The 13,520-nt window shown below is 38.0% G+C and overlaps 1 protein-coding gene across 2 annotated transcripts in view; it reads right to left on the reverse strand.

The window, feature by feature from the left end:
• Window positions 1-2,832: 2,832 nt before the first annotated feature.
• The window catches only part of als2b (alsin Rho guanine nucleotide exchange factor ALS2 b), a 28,227-nt gene continuing 17,539 nt past the window's right edge, over window positions 2,833-13,520 (reverse strand). For both annotated transcript variants that reach the window (XM_078165926.1, XM_033615728.2), the window contains exons 19-34: window positions 13,202-13,267; window positions 12,989-13,087; window positions 12,685-12,849; window positions 12,470-12,581; window positions 10,796-10,873; window positions 10,581-10,714; window positions 10,325-10,489; window positions 10,103-10,220; window positions 9,834-9,991; window positions 9,615-9,731; window positions 9,355-9,531; window positions 9,216-9,273; window positions 9,074-9,135; window positions 8,839-8,988; window positions 8,526-8,622; window positions 2,833-6,755 (exon numbers count right to left, since the gene is read on the reverse strand). In XM_078165926.1, coding sequence (XP_078022052.1) covers window positions 6,717-6,755; window positions 8,526-8,622; window positions 8,839-8,988; window positions 9,074-9,135; window positions 9,216-9,273; window positions 9,355-9,531; window positions 9,615-9,731; window positions 9,834-9,991; window positions 10,103-10,220; window positions 10,325-10,489; window positions 10,581-10,714; window positions 10,796-10,873; window positions 12,470-12,581; window positions 12,685-12,849; window positions 12,989-13,087; window positions 13,202-13,267 — 1,795 coding nt within the window. In that variant the 3' untranslated portion in view covers window positions 2,833-6,716. The remainder of the gene's footprint in view (window positions 6,756-8,525; window positions 8,623-8,838; window positions 8,989-9,073; window positions 9,136-9,215; window positions 9,274-9,354; window positions 9,532-9,614; window positions 9,732-9,833; window positions 9,992-10,102; window positions 10,221-10,324; window positions 10,490-10,580; window positions 10,715-10,795; window positions 10,874-12,469; window positions 12,582-12,684; window positions 12,850-12,988; window positions 13,088-13,201; window positions 13,268-13,520) is intronic.

Genomic DNA, 13,520 nt, shown 5'->3' on the forward strand with positions numbered 1-13,520 from the left:
CCTCCATCTGAAAAGCCCTAAAATGACGTATTGCACCCAAAACACTGAGATTATCTCCTGGCATTTCATATAAAACGTGTCTTAGTTGGCTAATTCTCACCCTCAAGCCTCAAAAAAGTGCAGCGCAAGAAGATTTGGCAGTTTAACAGCAGAGCCCTTACAAGTTAAACATTTAAAGCTGGGGTAGGCAGTTTTTTTGAGGTCACTGGGCAAGAATCCCATAATTCCAATTGAGCTTATTGTAATTCAAGTCGTCTGAGAGAAAACTAGACTTCTGCACCTCCTCTTGGTTCTGTTTTCAGGCTTTGACGAGACACTTTGGCCAACCACACGTCATTTCAGAGAGTGCATTCCTATTGGCTGTTCCATAAATGCAGACACACGTGCAGGCACACCTTCAGATGGCGGAGAATCCAGCAGAGAAAGACAGACTCACAAAAAAGAGAATCTGAAAATAAACAAAATAAAAAAAACGTGTCAGTATCGGTAAAGTGTTTTAGAGATGGAGAGAAAATGTTGCTAATAGTTTAGCCCTCTGCTAACCGGAGCTAAAGGCTCACAGCTGCGGCTTTGTGTTCACGTTTATGTAGCTAACGTTACCTAGAGTGCCGGGGGGAGAGCGGGCAGCAGCTCCAGAGATGGACCAGTGGCCGCAGCGGCCCAAATCCAACCAGCTCCTGGAGACTGGAGAGCCCCAACTCCCAGCTGGATCGCCAAACTTTCTGTTGCTGCTGTTACACAGATTTGACCCGGTGTTGTGTTGAAGATGTTTCCCCGTCAATATGTGTTAACCTGGCCCAAAACCTTAGCCATACCCCTAACCATGACAGGGGGCACTACATGTTGAGGAAGGGAGAAACCATTCGATGGGGAAGCACATTTTGATACAACACCAGCACAGCTGCTAGCCACCAACCTGCTGTGACATATGATGCTGAGGGGATTGTGCTGACCAAGATGGAGTCACTACTCCTGAGTTGCTACCAGCTTCTTCACTGGGCGAAGCAGCACACAGCTGTAGCCGGGGGTTGGTTAAAGGGAAATTTCGGTTTATTTCAACCTGTCTCCTATCGTCCTAAATTTGTTTCAAGTGACTAGTGACATAAAAATAATAGTTAGCATGTTAGCCGTTAGCCTAGATACAGCCGGGGCGCATAGTAGCGTCAGACCTGTTAAAACGTAAGTGAACGGGCAACCTTCAAGTGCAAAGTTAGCCCACTTAACAAGCTTTTTTTTCCACAAAGACCGCCTCATATCGTTAGGATAAATGTCAGAGAACATATAGAAAACGACATGTAAACGTGTTGTCTTACCTTACCGGTGTGCTGCCATCTTTGTTAACCATTTAGCTCTGCTTTCCAAAGCGCGGCCGAAATATATCTGGCGAGCTCTAGATAAAGCCCAGCTGGATACTACTCCAGGTGGAGGTGTCTCGTCCTCGGTCACATCCAGACCTTGAAAATAAGGCTGCAACCGGTCGCATTCCTTGCAACAGAGGCATCCCTCTTCTGTGGGCACTGGGGCACAGCATTCACAGGTACACCACCAATCTCCAGAGCTACGCAGCCTTGCAGCAGCCATTCCTCCTCTCTCGTCCTCTACCTGTTGCGCCTCTCTCTCTCTCTCTCATCCTCCGTTCTTCAATTTCACGAAGCTCTTCGTCAGTGTATTCTGGCTCAAATAAATAAGGGCGGCCATCAAACTCTGCAAAATCAAATTCCTCCTCCACAAAGTCCAAGTCTGGCAAAAAGTCAGCCATTATACTATAAATCTTTCATAAAATAAATGAATGAACTTTTCAGGCTACTGTCTGGTTCTGCCTTCCAGCTGTTGCTGCTTGTTCTCGCCTGATTTCAGCCACGGTATGAGATCGCTGCTTGTTCTTTTGATATTTCGGCCGCACTATGGAAAGCAGAGCTAAATGGTAAACAAACATAGCAGCACACCGGTAAGGTAAGACAACATGTTTACATGTCGTTTTCTATATGTTCTCTGACATTTATCCTAACGATATGAGGCGGTCTTTGTGGGAAAAAAGCTTGTTTAGTGGACTAACTTTGCACTTGAAGGTTGCCCGTTCACTTACGTTTTAACAGGTCTGATGCTACTATGCGCCTCGGTTGTATCTAGGCTAACAGCTAACATGCTAACTATTATTTTTATGTCACTAGTCACTTGAAACAAATTTAGGATGATAGGAGAAGGTTGAAATAAACCGAAATTTCCCTTTAATGTTAGCTAGCTACTTCTTGTCTCATTTGCTGTCTGAAAAAACAGAAAGAGAGCTTGACAATGAAATCAGATTGAATAAATCAATGTATGGGAACTCTGGGTTACTGTATGAAGCTCGTGCATACACCTGTGGTCGTCTGGTGGGAGGGGCTTAGGGCACAGAGGAGAAGGCTTCAGGGGCCTTTAGCTTTTGTTTTAATCTGAAGAAATTTGTCTCTTTTTGTGGTTTTTCTCGGATCAATTTATCAATCTTGTCTCATAAAACACTAACTTATGTCAAGTTACTATACATCATTAGCTATATTTGTATTAGGATGAAAAACATACTTTTTCTTTTTTTGTTTTTGAACTGCAAAACATCTTCAAGCCTGCAAATATTTCAGTATCGACTTACCAAAGACAAACGCAAACCAACAAACAAAAACAGTTAATTGACTGATGGAAAATGTGCCATCATGACTTCCAATACTCCAAAATATTCAGTTTAAAAGCAACAAAACGTCACATTTGAGAAGCTGGAACCAAAAAATGTTTGTCCATTTTTGCACAGATTTAGCATAACATTTAATTTTTCCCATCGTATGAAACTGTCAGATCAGATTAGTTAGCAATGTCCATCAAATGAGTTTATTGCCCTCTGTTATTATTATGTAAAGGTACAATACATTTGACATCATTTAAAAGACACACAGGTGGGAGTCATGTCAGCCAGCTGAGACACAAAATGTCAACTCGTTAACACCAAAGTCCATTGATAAAACAGTCATTTTTACACACAATGCAACAGTATGACCTGTGTGGGGCGTTGCCATGGTAAACAGGTGTTGAGGACATGAAACTAATATAAGCTTATGAACACTATCTTCAGTTTATATTTAGGACCATTCAGTTTAGATTTACACTTCATGAAAGGGGGTCAGTTAAGGGTACAACCGTTACAATAAATGTCCCGTGCTGTTGCTGTAGTTTGGTTTGCAAGTCAGACAAATCACATATTCACAACATACGGAACAGGACGCCATGTTATGTCAGTCAATGATTATTTTTAAAGAGCAGCACAAAACTAAAAGTCTCTCGTTGGAAAAAATAATGGCGTTTTGGGAATGAACTCCGTAGTTACGCAGACGATATTGCATCACTTCTTTAAGTGTCAGGCACATACGGTCTCAGCAGAAACAAGAGCTCACAACCAGGGATGGAAGAGCGTTATCGCAATCATTTTTACAGTCACAAAAAGTACAAGAGAAGACCATGAACTGAGATGTGTTGTTGAAATGACAACTGTTTGAATTATGTGTCACCTTACCCCAACATTTCCAAATAAAAATCAGTTGTAGTTTGAGGTTTAAATTCTAGCAGTTTCACACCCTTTTTCTGTTGCTAGTCTTCCTAAATCCTGCAGCTTCACCCAAATTTAGCCCCTCCAAAAAGAGGCCTCTGATCCACTTGGCTTTTCTATTGTTAAACCATCTGAAGAAGAAAAAAAAAAAAGGCTCGGTCATCCTCTGAATCCCCTCTTAAGCCCTTTTATAAACTGGCATGTGTGACGCAGATCACAAATAAGCAACAATGTCTGACAGTTAGTGCTGTAAATGGTTTACAAAAAAGAACAGTTAGCATTAACAGATGGCGCACACAATCGGCTTTGAACATCACATCTATAAAAACTGTTTGCATTAAGCCGGCTCTCTGCTCAAACGCCACCTGCAGCTGGGAAAAAAATCCAAAATTGAATCTACATTTCTCATTATTTTACACATATACAGGTGTAGTGAGATGGTTAGACTCATGAGACATGTGCTGACGTCTCTCCCTGCCTGCAATGAACACTGCGTGATTCATAACAATACAATGAATACAAACTCTTAAGGTTATTTTCAGCTTGTTGAGTGTCTCCAAAATTATTGGAAGTCAAGTGGAATAAAGGTGATCTCCCTACCCTGTTTACACAACTCAGTCCTTGTTGGCTGTTTTTTGGCCTGTTCAACGTGCTGAATCGCCCATCAGTGAGAGAAATCACTCTGATCGGCAGAGAAACAAAGTGAGGAAGGTAAACAAAAGCTAAAGATGGCGTGAGATCAACACAGAGCTCACTGAGCCCATTGAGCTCTTTTGCGGAAATAGTTCATAATTGTTCGTGTTATATTTCGCTACCACGCGATAAATATTACTTTCTACATTGGGTTGTGTTTTTAATGTGCTAACTGGCTAACTAGCGTCTTGAATGCAACCTGTCGGTCTCCCGGTTTCTCATTATGAATGACGAATACAGACTACCGCCGCCTGCTGCTATGGAGAGTTTTTTCTCTCATGCAGGCGCAGAACATACGTGCTAGTTGGCTGTTGGCTGTCGTCTTTGCGGTGTGTTCAAGTGCAACTTTTTGGTTGACGCAGGCAACGTGTTGACACAACAGTCTGCCTTTGTCACCACTCATTCTTGGCCACCAGTTTGGTGTGTCCGGGCCTTTAAAGACACAAATTTTCACCCCGTACATTTTCAGATTTTACAGTTCTGCGTCAGTATTCATTTTACTGGAAAACGGGCTCAGAAACACACACATGGATCTCAGATTGTTAATCAAAAACATTTCTTTTCACTCACTTCTGCTTTTCCTGCAAATGTGCACTTTGGAAATCAGTCGTGCTTTCAAGTCACCAGATACATTTTTTTCAACTGTATCTTTTAGGGGATCAGCTTACTCAATTTGGACGTCACAGTTTCGTTCAATATATGGCGTAATCACCACCTAACTTCCCATATGTGAACATGACTTTCTGTTTAACTGTGTGCAGTGTATTGCCTTGTCCTTACCCCGCTGTCGCTCTCTGTCCGTCTATCATGAGCCTACTGCTACGGGAGTGTGAGCTCCGAGCCGTGGACAGTCAGTTAAGTGGACAGAGTCGATCCATTTTGGTGTCGGTGTGAGTTTGGATAGACCATTAAAAGCCTCGGCGTCGAATATCAGCCGCTGCTGCTGTGTTAGCTCATGCTAACCAGACAGAACCCACCAGGAGGAGAGTGGCTGCGAACTCCGGAGACAGTCCATGCTAACGTAGGCTAGCTGAAGCCTGGTGACTCAATAAATACATTTAAATTGCACTTGTTTTCATTGTCGGCCAATTTACATTCCTATTCTTATGTTAGATTTTTTTTATTATGCAAGTACTCAAATATGGACATTACTTAAAATGCCTGTGTCATAGATAACAAAGATGATGTCAGAGCCAGCTAAATTAGCCGCTAACTGGGGTTAACCGTATTCCACTGTCCGCTGGTGTAACAGAATAGGAGTAGTATCATTTAGAGCTGTAGCCAAGGTGAATTTTCTCTCTTACCCTTTAATATTAATTTTAAAAAATTGCTTTTTATTAATTAATTTTAACATAGTTTATCTTGTTTTATTATTACCATCTATTTTTTAATTATTTTTATTTATTTATTTTTTATTATTGACTATTTTTTATGTTTATTATCATTATTACGTGATTTTTTTTTAGTTAAGCATATTTTACTTCATTTTTATTTTTGTATCATGTATAGAGGTATTTACCTACGTATATTTTATTGTCCGGAAAAGGGTACTGAAACTTAAGACACTGAACTACTGATTCATGTATGACCTGAAATTTCAAAGAACAAAACTATGAAGAAAGAAAATAGTTATAGCCACGTCAGTTTGCATTTATAATTCAGTATTAAACCAAGCTGTAAACTAGTTTCCAGCTCAGTGAAGTAGCTGTGAGCTGCTGTTTCCGAGGTGGGAAACTTAACCAGATGTGCATCTGCTCAACCGACCAGTTAGTGTTCATCCTTGAAGTCAAATCAGGAAATACTGTTTGGAAACACTTCAGATAAAGATGACTTTGACACCAATGTGTCAAAGTCATCAAATAAAAAGTCAAGTTTGTCAGATTAATAGCGCGACATGCCTTCAGGAGATTATTTCTTTCATGTAGGTGTCAGTCGAACAAGAATAAACACTGGAAATGTTTTCTGTGATGCATCGTCTCGTCATTTTTCATGCTGACAAACTCCTCCAAACAGAGAAAAGGAGGTCCAGTATCTCACAGTGAGAACAAACTTCTCCCATTGGCACTAAAAGAAAAAGTATGAACCTTGTTTTCCCGCACATGTAACAACCTGCATCAGGATCTCCCCACAGGAAGTCAGTCTGTCAGCTGTTCTACACTGGACGGTATGAGGTGGCTCATCTCTGGCAGTCAGTATTCACACGTGTACCTTCATGATCAGCGGGTACGAAGCTGTTGAGGTCACTAAAAAGGGGGAAAGAGTGTGTTTGTGTGTGTCACAGAGGGCGAAGTGGTCTTGTCTCCATGACAGCAGCACATGGAGCTGTTGGCAACCTGTTCGTATGATCCGATGCTTCTCATTGGTCGCTGCTCATGTCTGTCATCCTGAAGCCCTGCTGATCCTGGACCAGAGATTGGCTGTGAAGATGAAAGGAAGTAACGCCACGCTCGTCTTAAGTGATCTTCTCATGCTGGATCTGGTAGTAACAAGCCTGCAGGTGGAAAAGAGAAAAACACATAAATAATGACGGGTTTAATGACTTTATATACTTTTATCTTCAATTCTTGCACTCTCTTCAGGCCAGGCAGTACAGAAAATAATAATCTTTTTTTTATTTTTAATCATCTCTGTACTTTCATTTCATTTTTATCTGTATTTATTTTATCATTTTTTTCCTGTTCTTTATTCCTTATTGTTCTTGGATTAACTTAATTTTTTTCATTAAGTCTATTTTACTTAATTTTTATTATCACTATTAATATTGCTCTATCGCTCCATGTGAGTATCCTTTATTGTAATATTTATTTATTAGCTTTTTTATTTTTTATTTTATTTTAATATGAATAATAAATGTTTTACTGAGATTTTTTTTATGGCTGTTACCATTTCGCCATTTTATTTAATTTTCATTAATTTTCATTTCATTTCATTTTAATTTTTATTTATATATATTTCATGTTTTTTTAAGATATTATCATCAATATTATTATATTATAGATATTATCATTGCTGTTGTATTATTTGTTTGTCTTTTTTTAACTTTATTACCTTATTTTACCTTTTTTACCTTATTGTAACTTGTATTTTTATTAAATTAATTTATTTTTCGATTTTTGTGTGATTACCATATCTCCATTTTACATCATTTTTTTTATCTTTATTTCTTTGCTCATTTTTAGTTCAATTTTTATTATATTTTAATCATTACTATGCTTATCATCATCATCATCATTATTATCATTATTATCTTCATAATAATTATTCTATTTTTTTTAAAAAAAAAATTTACTTAATCTTTTATTGTCACTATTACTCTCTTTCTATCTCTCATGTATGTCCTTTATTAATTTTATTAACTATAAATTATTTTTAAAATTTCTATTTTATTTTTTGTTGTTTTTAAATTAATTATTTTTTATTTAGATTTTTGTATTACTATTACCATCTCTCCATTTTATTTAATTTTCATCTTTATATATATATATATATGTATATCTTTTTTTAAGATATCATCAACAATATTATAACAAAGATATTATCAGCTGCTGTATTATTTATTTGTCTTTTTTATTACCTTACTACCTTGTTTTTTTTTTTACTGTAACATTTACTTTTATTAAAGACAATTTAATTTTGTACTTATATTTTTGTATGATTACCATCTCTCCATTTTATATCTTTTTTTTTAAATCTTTATTTCTTTGTTTATTTCTATTTCCATTTTTATTATATTTTAAGATACTTTAATTATTACTATGGTTATCATCATCATTATTATTGTTGTTATCGTCATATTAATTCTTTTATTTTTAGAAAATCTTTTTTACTTTATTAAATTTTTTTATCACTATTACTGTCGTTCTGTCTCTCCATGTATGTATCAATTTTTTTAATGATTTTTCAAAATTTTTATTTTACTGTTTGCTGTTTCAATTAATTATTTTTATTTAGATTTTTGTATTACTATTACCATCTCTCCATTAAATTTTATTTTCATCTTTATTTATTTATTTCACTTCAATTTTTATTTATTCTTTCAGTCATTGTTATTACTGTTGGTGTTTTTTGTTTTACTGAGTTTAATTTTAATTATCACTATCTGTCTTTCTAAGTCTGGAGGTATTTACCTGTGTAATTTTGAAATGGACATTTAAAAAGTAAGACACTGAATGATTCATGTGTGCCTTGAAAATTTCAATAAAGACAAAAAAAGTTTAAATATATACTGACAGATGTGTGTGTGTGTGTGTGTGTGTGTTACCTTGAGTGTGGTGAACATGATTCCATGCTCTCCGTGCTGCACGCAGGGGTCCATCAGATCTTCGATCAGGCTGACCTCTGAGCCCAAGTTCCTGATTCTGGAGGACAAAAAAAGAAATCAGAAGTTTCATACGATGTAGAAATTTTCACCTTGTTGTTTTTAGACAACGGTGATTATAAAAGCTCAGAAGCAGCGTATAGAAAATGTTGTATTATTTGCTCTGATAAGAGGTCTACAAACAGTTCAAACATGTTGATTATCTATTTTAGAAATGGGCAACAATCTCTTTTTTTGGCTCTAAGTTGCGGCTGACCGTGCACGCAGCACCACGTAGAGGAAGACGGGAAAGAGGTCGTCCATGGACCACAGGAAGTCCTGCTTCAGCAGCGACTGAACCTCCTGTGTGATCTCCTCAAAGGTGAGCTGGATCACCTGCAGCTTGTCTGACGGGGTGAATGTTGTGCTGCAAACAAACAAGAAACCTGATTAACTGACCTTGCTTGCAAGCCAAGAATCTGATCCTTTAAAGTTGTTGATTCGAGCCGTACCTGATCTGTTGTAGTGTTTCCACTGCAGAGGCAAAGCAGGCGTCCTTGGTGCTGGACAGGACCTGGAGGAAACACGCTGAAACTCAGAGACTGAAACAGGCATGCCCTAAAAGTATGACTAAGGTGAACATCTAAACCATACCTGCTGCTTCTCCCCCAGCGCGGGCAGGGAGACGGGAATGGAGACAGGCCAAAACTTTCTAAGAGGGGACAAAAAAAAGGATTAACACTCAGATCATTCAATGAGGACTTTGCATTGTCGCAGCCAGCGTGTGACGTACTGCTGAACACCCAGGAAGGCGAGCAGGGCCAGGTCGGGCTGTTTGTTGAGGCGGAGGACACACTCCCAGTAGACGTCGTCCTCTCTCTCCTTGTCCAGAGCGTAGAGGGTGAAGAGCGGTGGGTAGAGACGAGGCAGCAGGACGGGCAACAGCAGAGCTGAGCTGCTCACCACACGGCTGAGGACACACAGAACAGACTTTAACAGGAGCCAACTGAGGACTACCAGAGCTTCAAGGTGGGGACATTGCGCGGTCTTTACCCAGGTTTCGGTGACTCTAGCTGGGCATCAGTTGAGCCTGGTTCCCTCTTGTCCTGGAGGTTGGTGGTGGGCTCTGGAATTAGGCCGCCCTCTTCTGGCAGGTCTTGGAACAGAAACCTGCAGAGCATTCAAGAGCACACAAAATTATCGGGGATCCATTTTGTACATTTACTAAATTGAGAATATGAGCAGTAGGTTGCTGAGCTGAGTGTGAACTACCTGACGATCTGGAAGATGCGGTTCAGGTACGACTTGATCTCGTTGACAGCCTGAGGCAGCAGCCGGCGATTCGCTCCAACGCCCACGTAGGTCATCCTGTAGACCGCCACCAGGGTTTCCACCAGCCGGCCCAGTGGGTGGAGCGGAGTGTCACACGCCTACAGGAAGTAAAGAAATAGTAATACAGTGTTGAGTCACGGACAGGATTACAATTTTAATATCACACTGACCTGCGTGAATGTGGTTTTTGTTTTGTTCGGTGGGCTTACCTTGATGAGGTACAGGCGGATGGTGTGATACCTCTCCATGGTGATTGGTCCTGCGTGCTGCGGGATGACCTCCAGACTCTCCAGGGTTCTGCTGTGACTTCGGGACAACATCTCCGGGCTGCGACACACACGAAACACAAACATCAGTATCTGAAAATAAATGGGTTAAAACAGCGACATCCAATCTTAAACTCAACAACAAATCACACGCTATAAAGGTACCTGTCCTCAATGTGTCGTCGGCTGGTGGTGAGGGCCACGGCGATGTTCTCCCACGCCTTCCAGCTCTCCCCTCGGCCCGGCGCCTCGCAGCCAAGCTGACTCCAGCACTCCTCAAACACCGCCTGCCACTTGTCCTCGGGGCTCACACACAGACGCCCCAGCTTCCTGCCACATCACACACAAACATATAAAACAAGATCAATAAATTCATTCCAATGACACGACAATTTTCCTGCACATTGTTCTGTGAGCTTACACAGCACGGGTTTTGTCCTTGTCGGTGTCGAACAGGTGCGGTTTGAAGTAGGAGCCCGCCACTTTGAGGCCAGAGCCCCACTCGCCATTGAAGGAGCCCTCCAGGTAGTCACCATTTGCCATAGTGAGCACACCCTGAGGAGGAATGAATATAATAAATGATTAAATGAAACACAAAACATTCTGTTAATTAAGATATTGCTGTTCATTTATCACCTTTCCATTGAGGGTCCAGTCGTCAGAGAATTCCCCCTCGTACGTGGTGTCGTCCTCTGACACGAGGATCCCAGTGCCCTGAAAGACGACTTTTTTTTATCTTAAACTTCAGTGTTCAGGAGGAGGAAAGTGAAGCTACTGAAATAATTTACTGTGATCTTAATTAAAATAGGTTAACTGACTGAAACAGTTCATACTGGACCTTAAGTTTGTGGGGGTTTTTTGTTTTACTGGCCATGCAAGCATTTTTTTCCATATGTCATTGTGAGCTGGAGAAAACTACATTCTCTATTTCTCAGTTTTTCTTCTTCATAACTTTCTTGGCTGTAATGTTTGCAAAATTTTAGAGACACTTTTGTGAATAACAACCATCATTTCAATGTTCTTCCCTGTTCTGAAATCCTGAATTACTGATAACAAAAGTCAGTGCTGGTACTGCCTTCAGTCCTCCTCACTGGAGAATAGAAGCTGCCAAAAACAAAAATAACTAAAATACTAAAATAAAATAAAATAAAACAAAATAAAATTACTGTAAAATAAATTTAAAAAGAAAATTAATGGGGTGATAAATAAATTAAAACAATAAAATAAAAAATAAAGCAGAAATTGTTAAAAGTAAAAAAAAAAATTAAGAAAAAATTAAATGCATTGGAAGCTGGCAAAATCAAAAATAACTAAAATACTAAAATAAAATAAAATAAAACACAATAAAACACAATAAAACAAAATATATTTTTTAAAATTAAATTAAAATAATTGTAAAATAAGTTAAAAAAATCAATGGGAAAATTAATTCATTCATTAATTAAAAGAATATTAAAATAAAGTGGAAGTGGAAAAAAGAAGAAAAAAGGACTAAAATAAAATAAAATAAAATAAAATAAATAAATAATTGCAATAAAAAAAAAAATCAAAAAAATCGATGGGGAAATAAATAAATTAAAAATGAAAAAAAATGAAATGGAATGGAAGCTGCCAAAAAAAATTAAATAACTAAAATACTAAAATAAAATACAATGAAATAAAACAAAATTACAAAAAAAAAATAAAAAAAAATCAAATTAAATTTAATTGAATTTAAATAATTGTAAAATAAATGAAAAAAATCAATGGGGAAATTAATCAATTAATTAAATAATAATAAAATATTAAAATAAAGTGGAAGTGGAAAAATGAAGAAAAAATTACTAAAATAAAATAATGCTAAAAAAAATCAGTGGGGAAATTATTTAATTAAAAAATATCAAAAATAAAAAATTAAAGTGTAACATTTTGCAGACAAGTAAAAACAATGAAGAAGCAAAAAATAAATATCAATATCAAATCTATTTTTAATGTATTTTAATATTTAATTTGGTACATTCAGCGCATCATATAGTGATATATTGATGTGATACACTGCTTCATTTCTTTATTTATTCTTGATTTTTGGCAGCTTCCATCCTCCATACCTCACACCTACCCTTCCTAATCATTTCCAGTCTCATCTCATGATGGTGTGGGTCAAAATATCATCAACAAAGTCAGCACAAGTGTTGGAAAATGTCACAGTTAATGATCTGTGCAAGAACTTTTTTAGTAAGAAATACTTAAGGGACAGTCCCACCTCGGCCTCTTAAACTTCCCACCACATGCACACAAAATGTGACCGATATCAAGGAGAGAAGTGCTCACCATCATCTTATTATCTTTAAAGGCACCTTCGTAGTACAGGCCGAACTGAGTGACGACGACCCCGGTGCCCTGCCGCAGGTGGTCCTGCCACATGCCCATGTACTTCTCCCCTCTGGAGAGAAAAAAGATAAACAAGAAACCAAACAAAACCCATTTTCAAAAGCTTCTTTCCTGTCATCTTTAACCTTGTGTAACCTTTACGTTAATGAGCGTACTTTGTGATATCATCAAAGACTCCATAGCCGGTCTTCTTGTCCTGCAGCCACTGGCCGATGAAGACACTGGGGGAGGAGGTGTTGAGCTTGCCACTGCGCAGCATGCCATGGCCGTGTCGCATGTTGTCCTGGAAGGACCCATCGTAAACCTCACCACTGGCATACCTGCAGACAGACGGGAGGGTATCTATTCTATCCACAAACTGTTTTTTAATAGTATTTATGTACTTTGTTGTGTCCCTTCAAATTGTCCTCATCTTTGTCATGTTGCCCAACATGGACGATAAAGTTCCTCTTCACTCACCTGTATGTCCCGAGGCCATGCATCTTGCCATCTTTCCACTGCCCTTGATAGTGATCGTTCTTGTTGAGCGTCTTATTGGGAGCCACGAATTCACCAAAGCTACACAAACACATAAATATATGAGGAGGATGAAGAAATAGAAGCTTAAAAAAATTATTTTATCTGTGAAATAATGACACATAAGACTCATGTGCACTGAATAAATGCTCTCACCCATCTTCCAGTCCGTTCTTAAACGTCCCTGTGTATATCCTCCCATCAGGCCATTTTAACACTCCCCTGAAAAACAGTTCATATCATAATTACACATTAATATAAATATTTAAAATATTCTATTGATATTCACTTTTATTTTAATAATTATTGTTTTCTTGTATTTATTTAAATATTTTAGTTATTAATTTATCTTTTTATTTATTTATATATTTCACATATTTATTTTTTAATTATTTTATTTCATAATTTAGACATTTAATTTATTTTTTTTGTTTTTTTTGTTGTTTGTTTTTTAAGTGTGTTTTTCCTATGACTT

This window comes from Epinephelus lanceolatus, chromosome 24 (assembly GCF_041903045.1).
Source record: "Epinephelus lanceolatus isolate andai-2023 chromosome 24, ASM4190304v1, whole genome shotgun sequence".
Lineage (NCBI taxonomy): Eukaryota > Metazoa > Chordata > Actinopteri > Perciformes > Serranidae > Epinephelus > Epinephelus lanceolatus.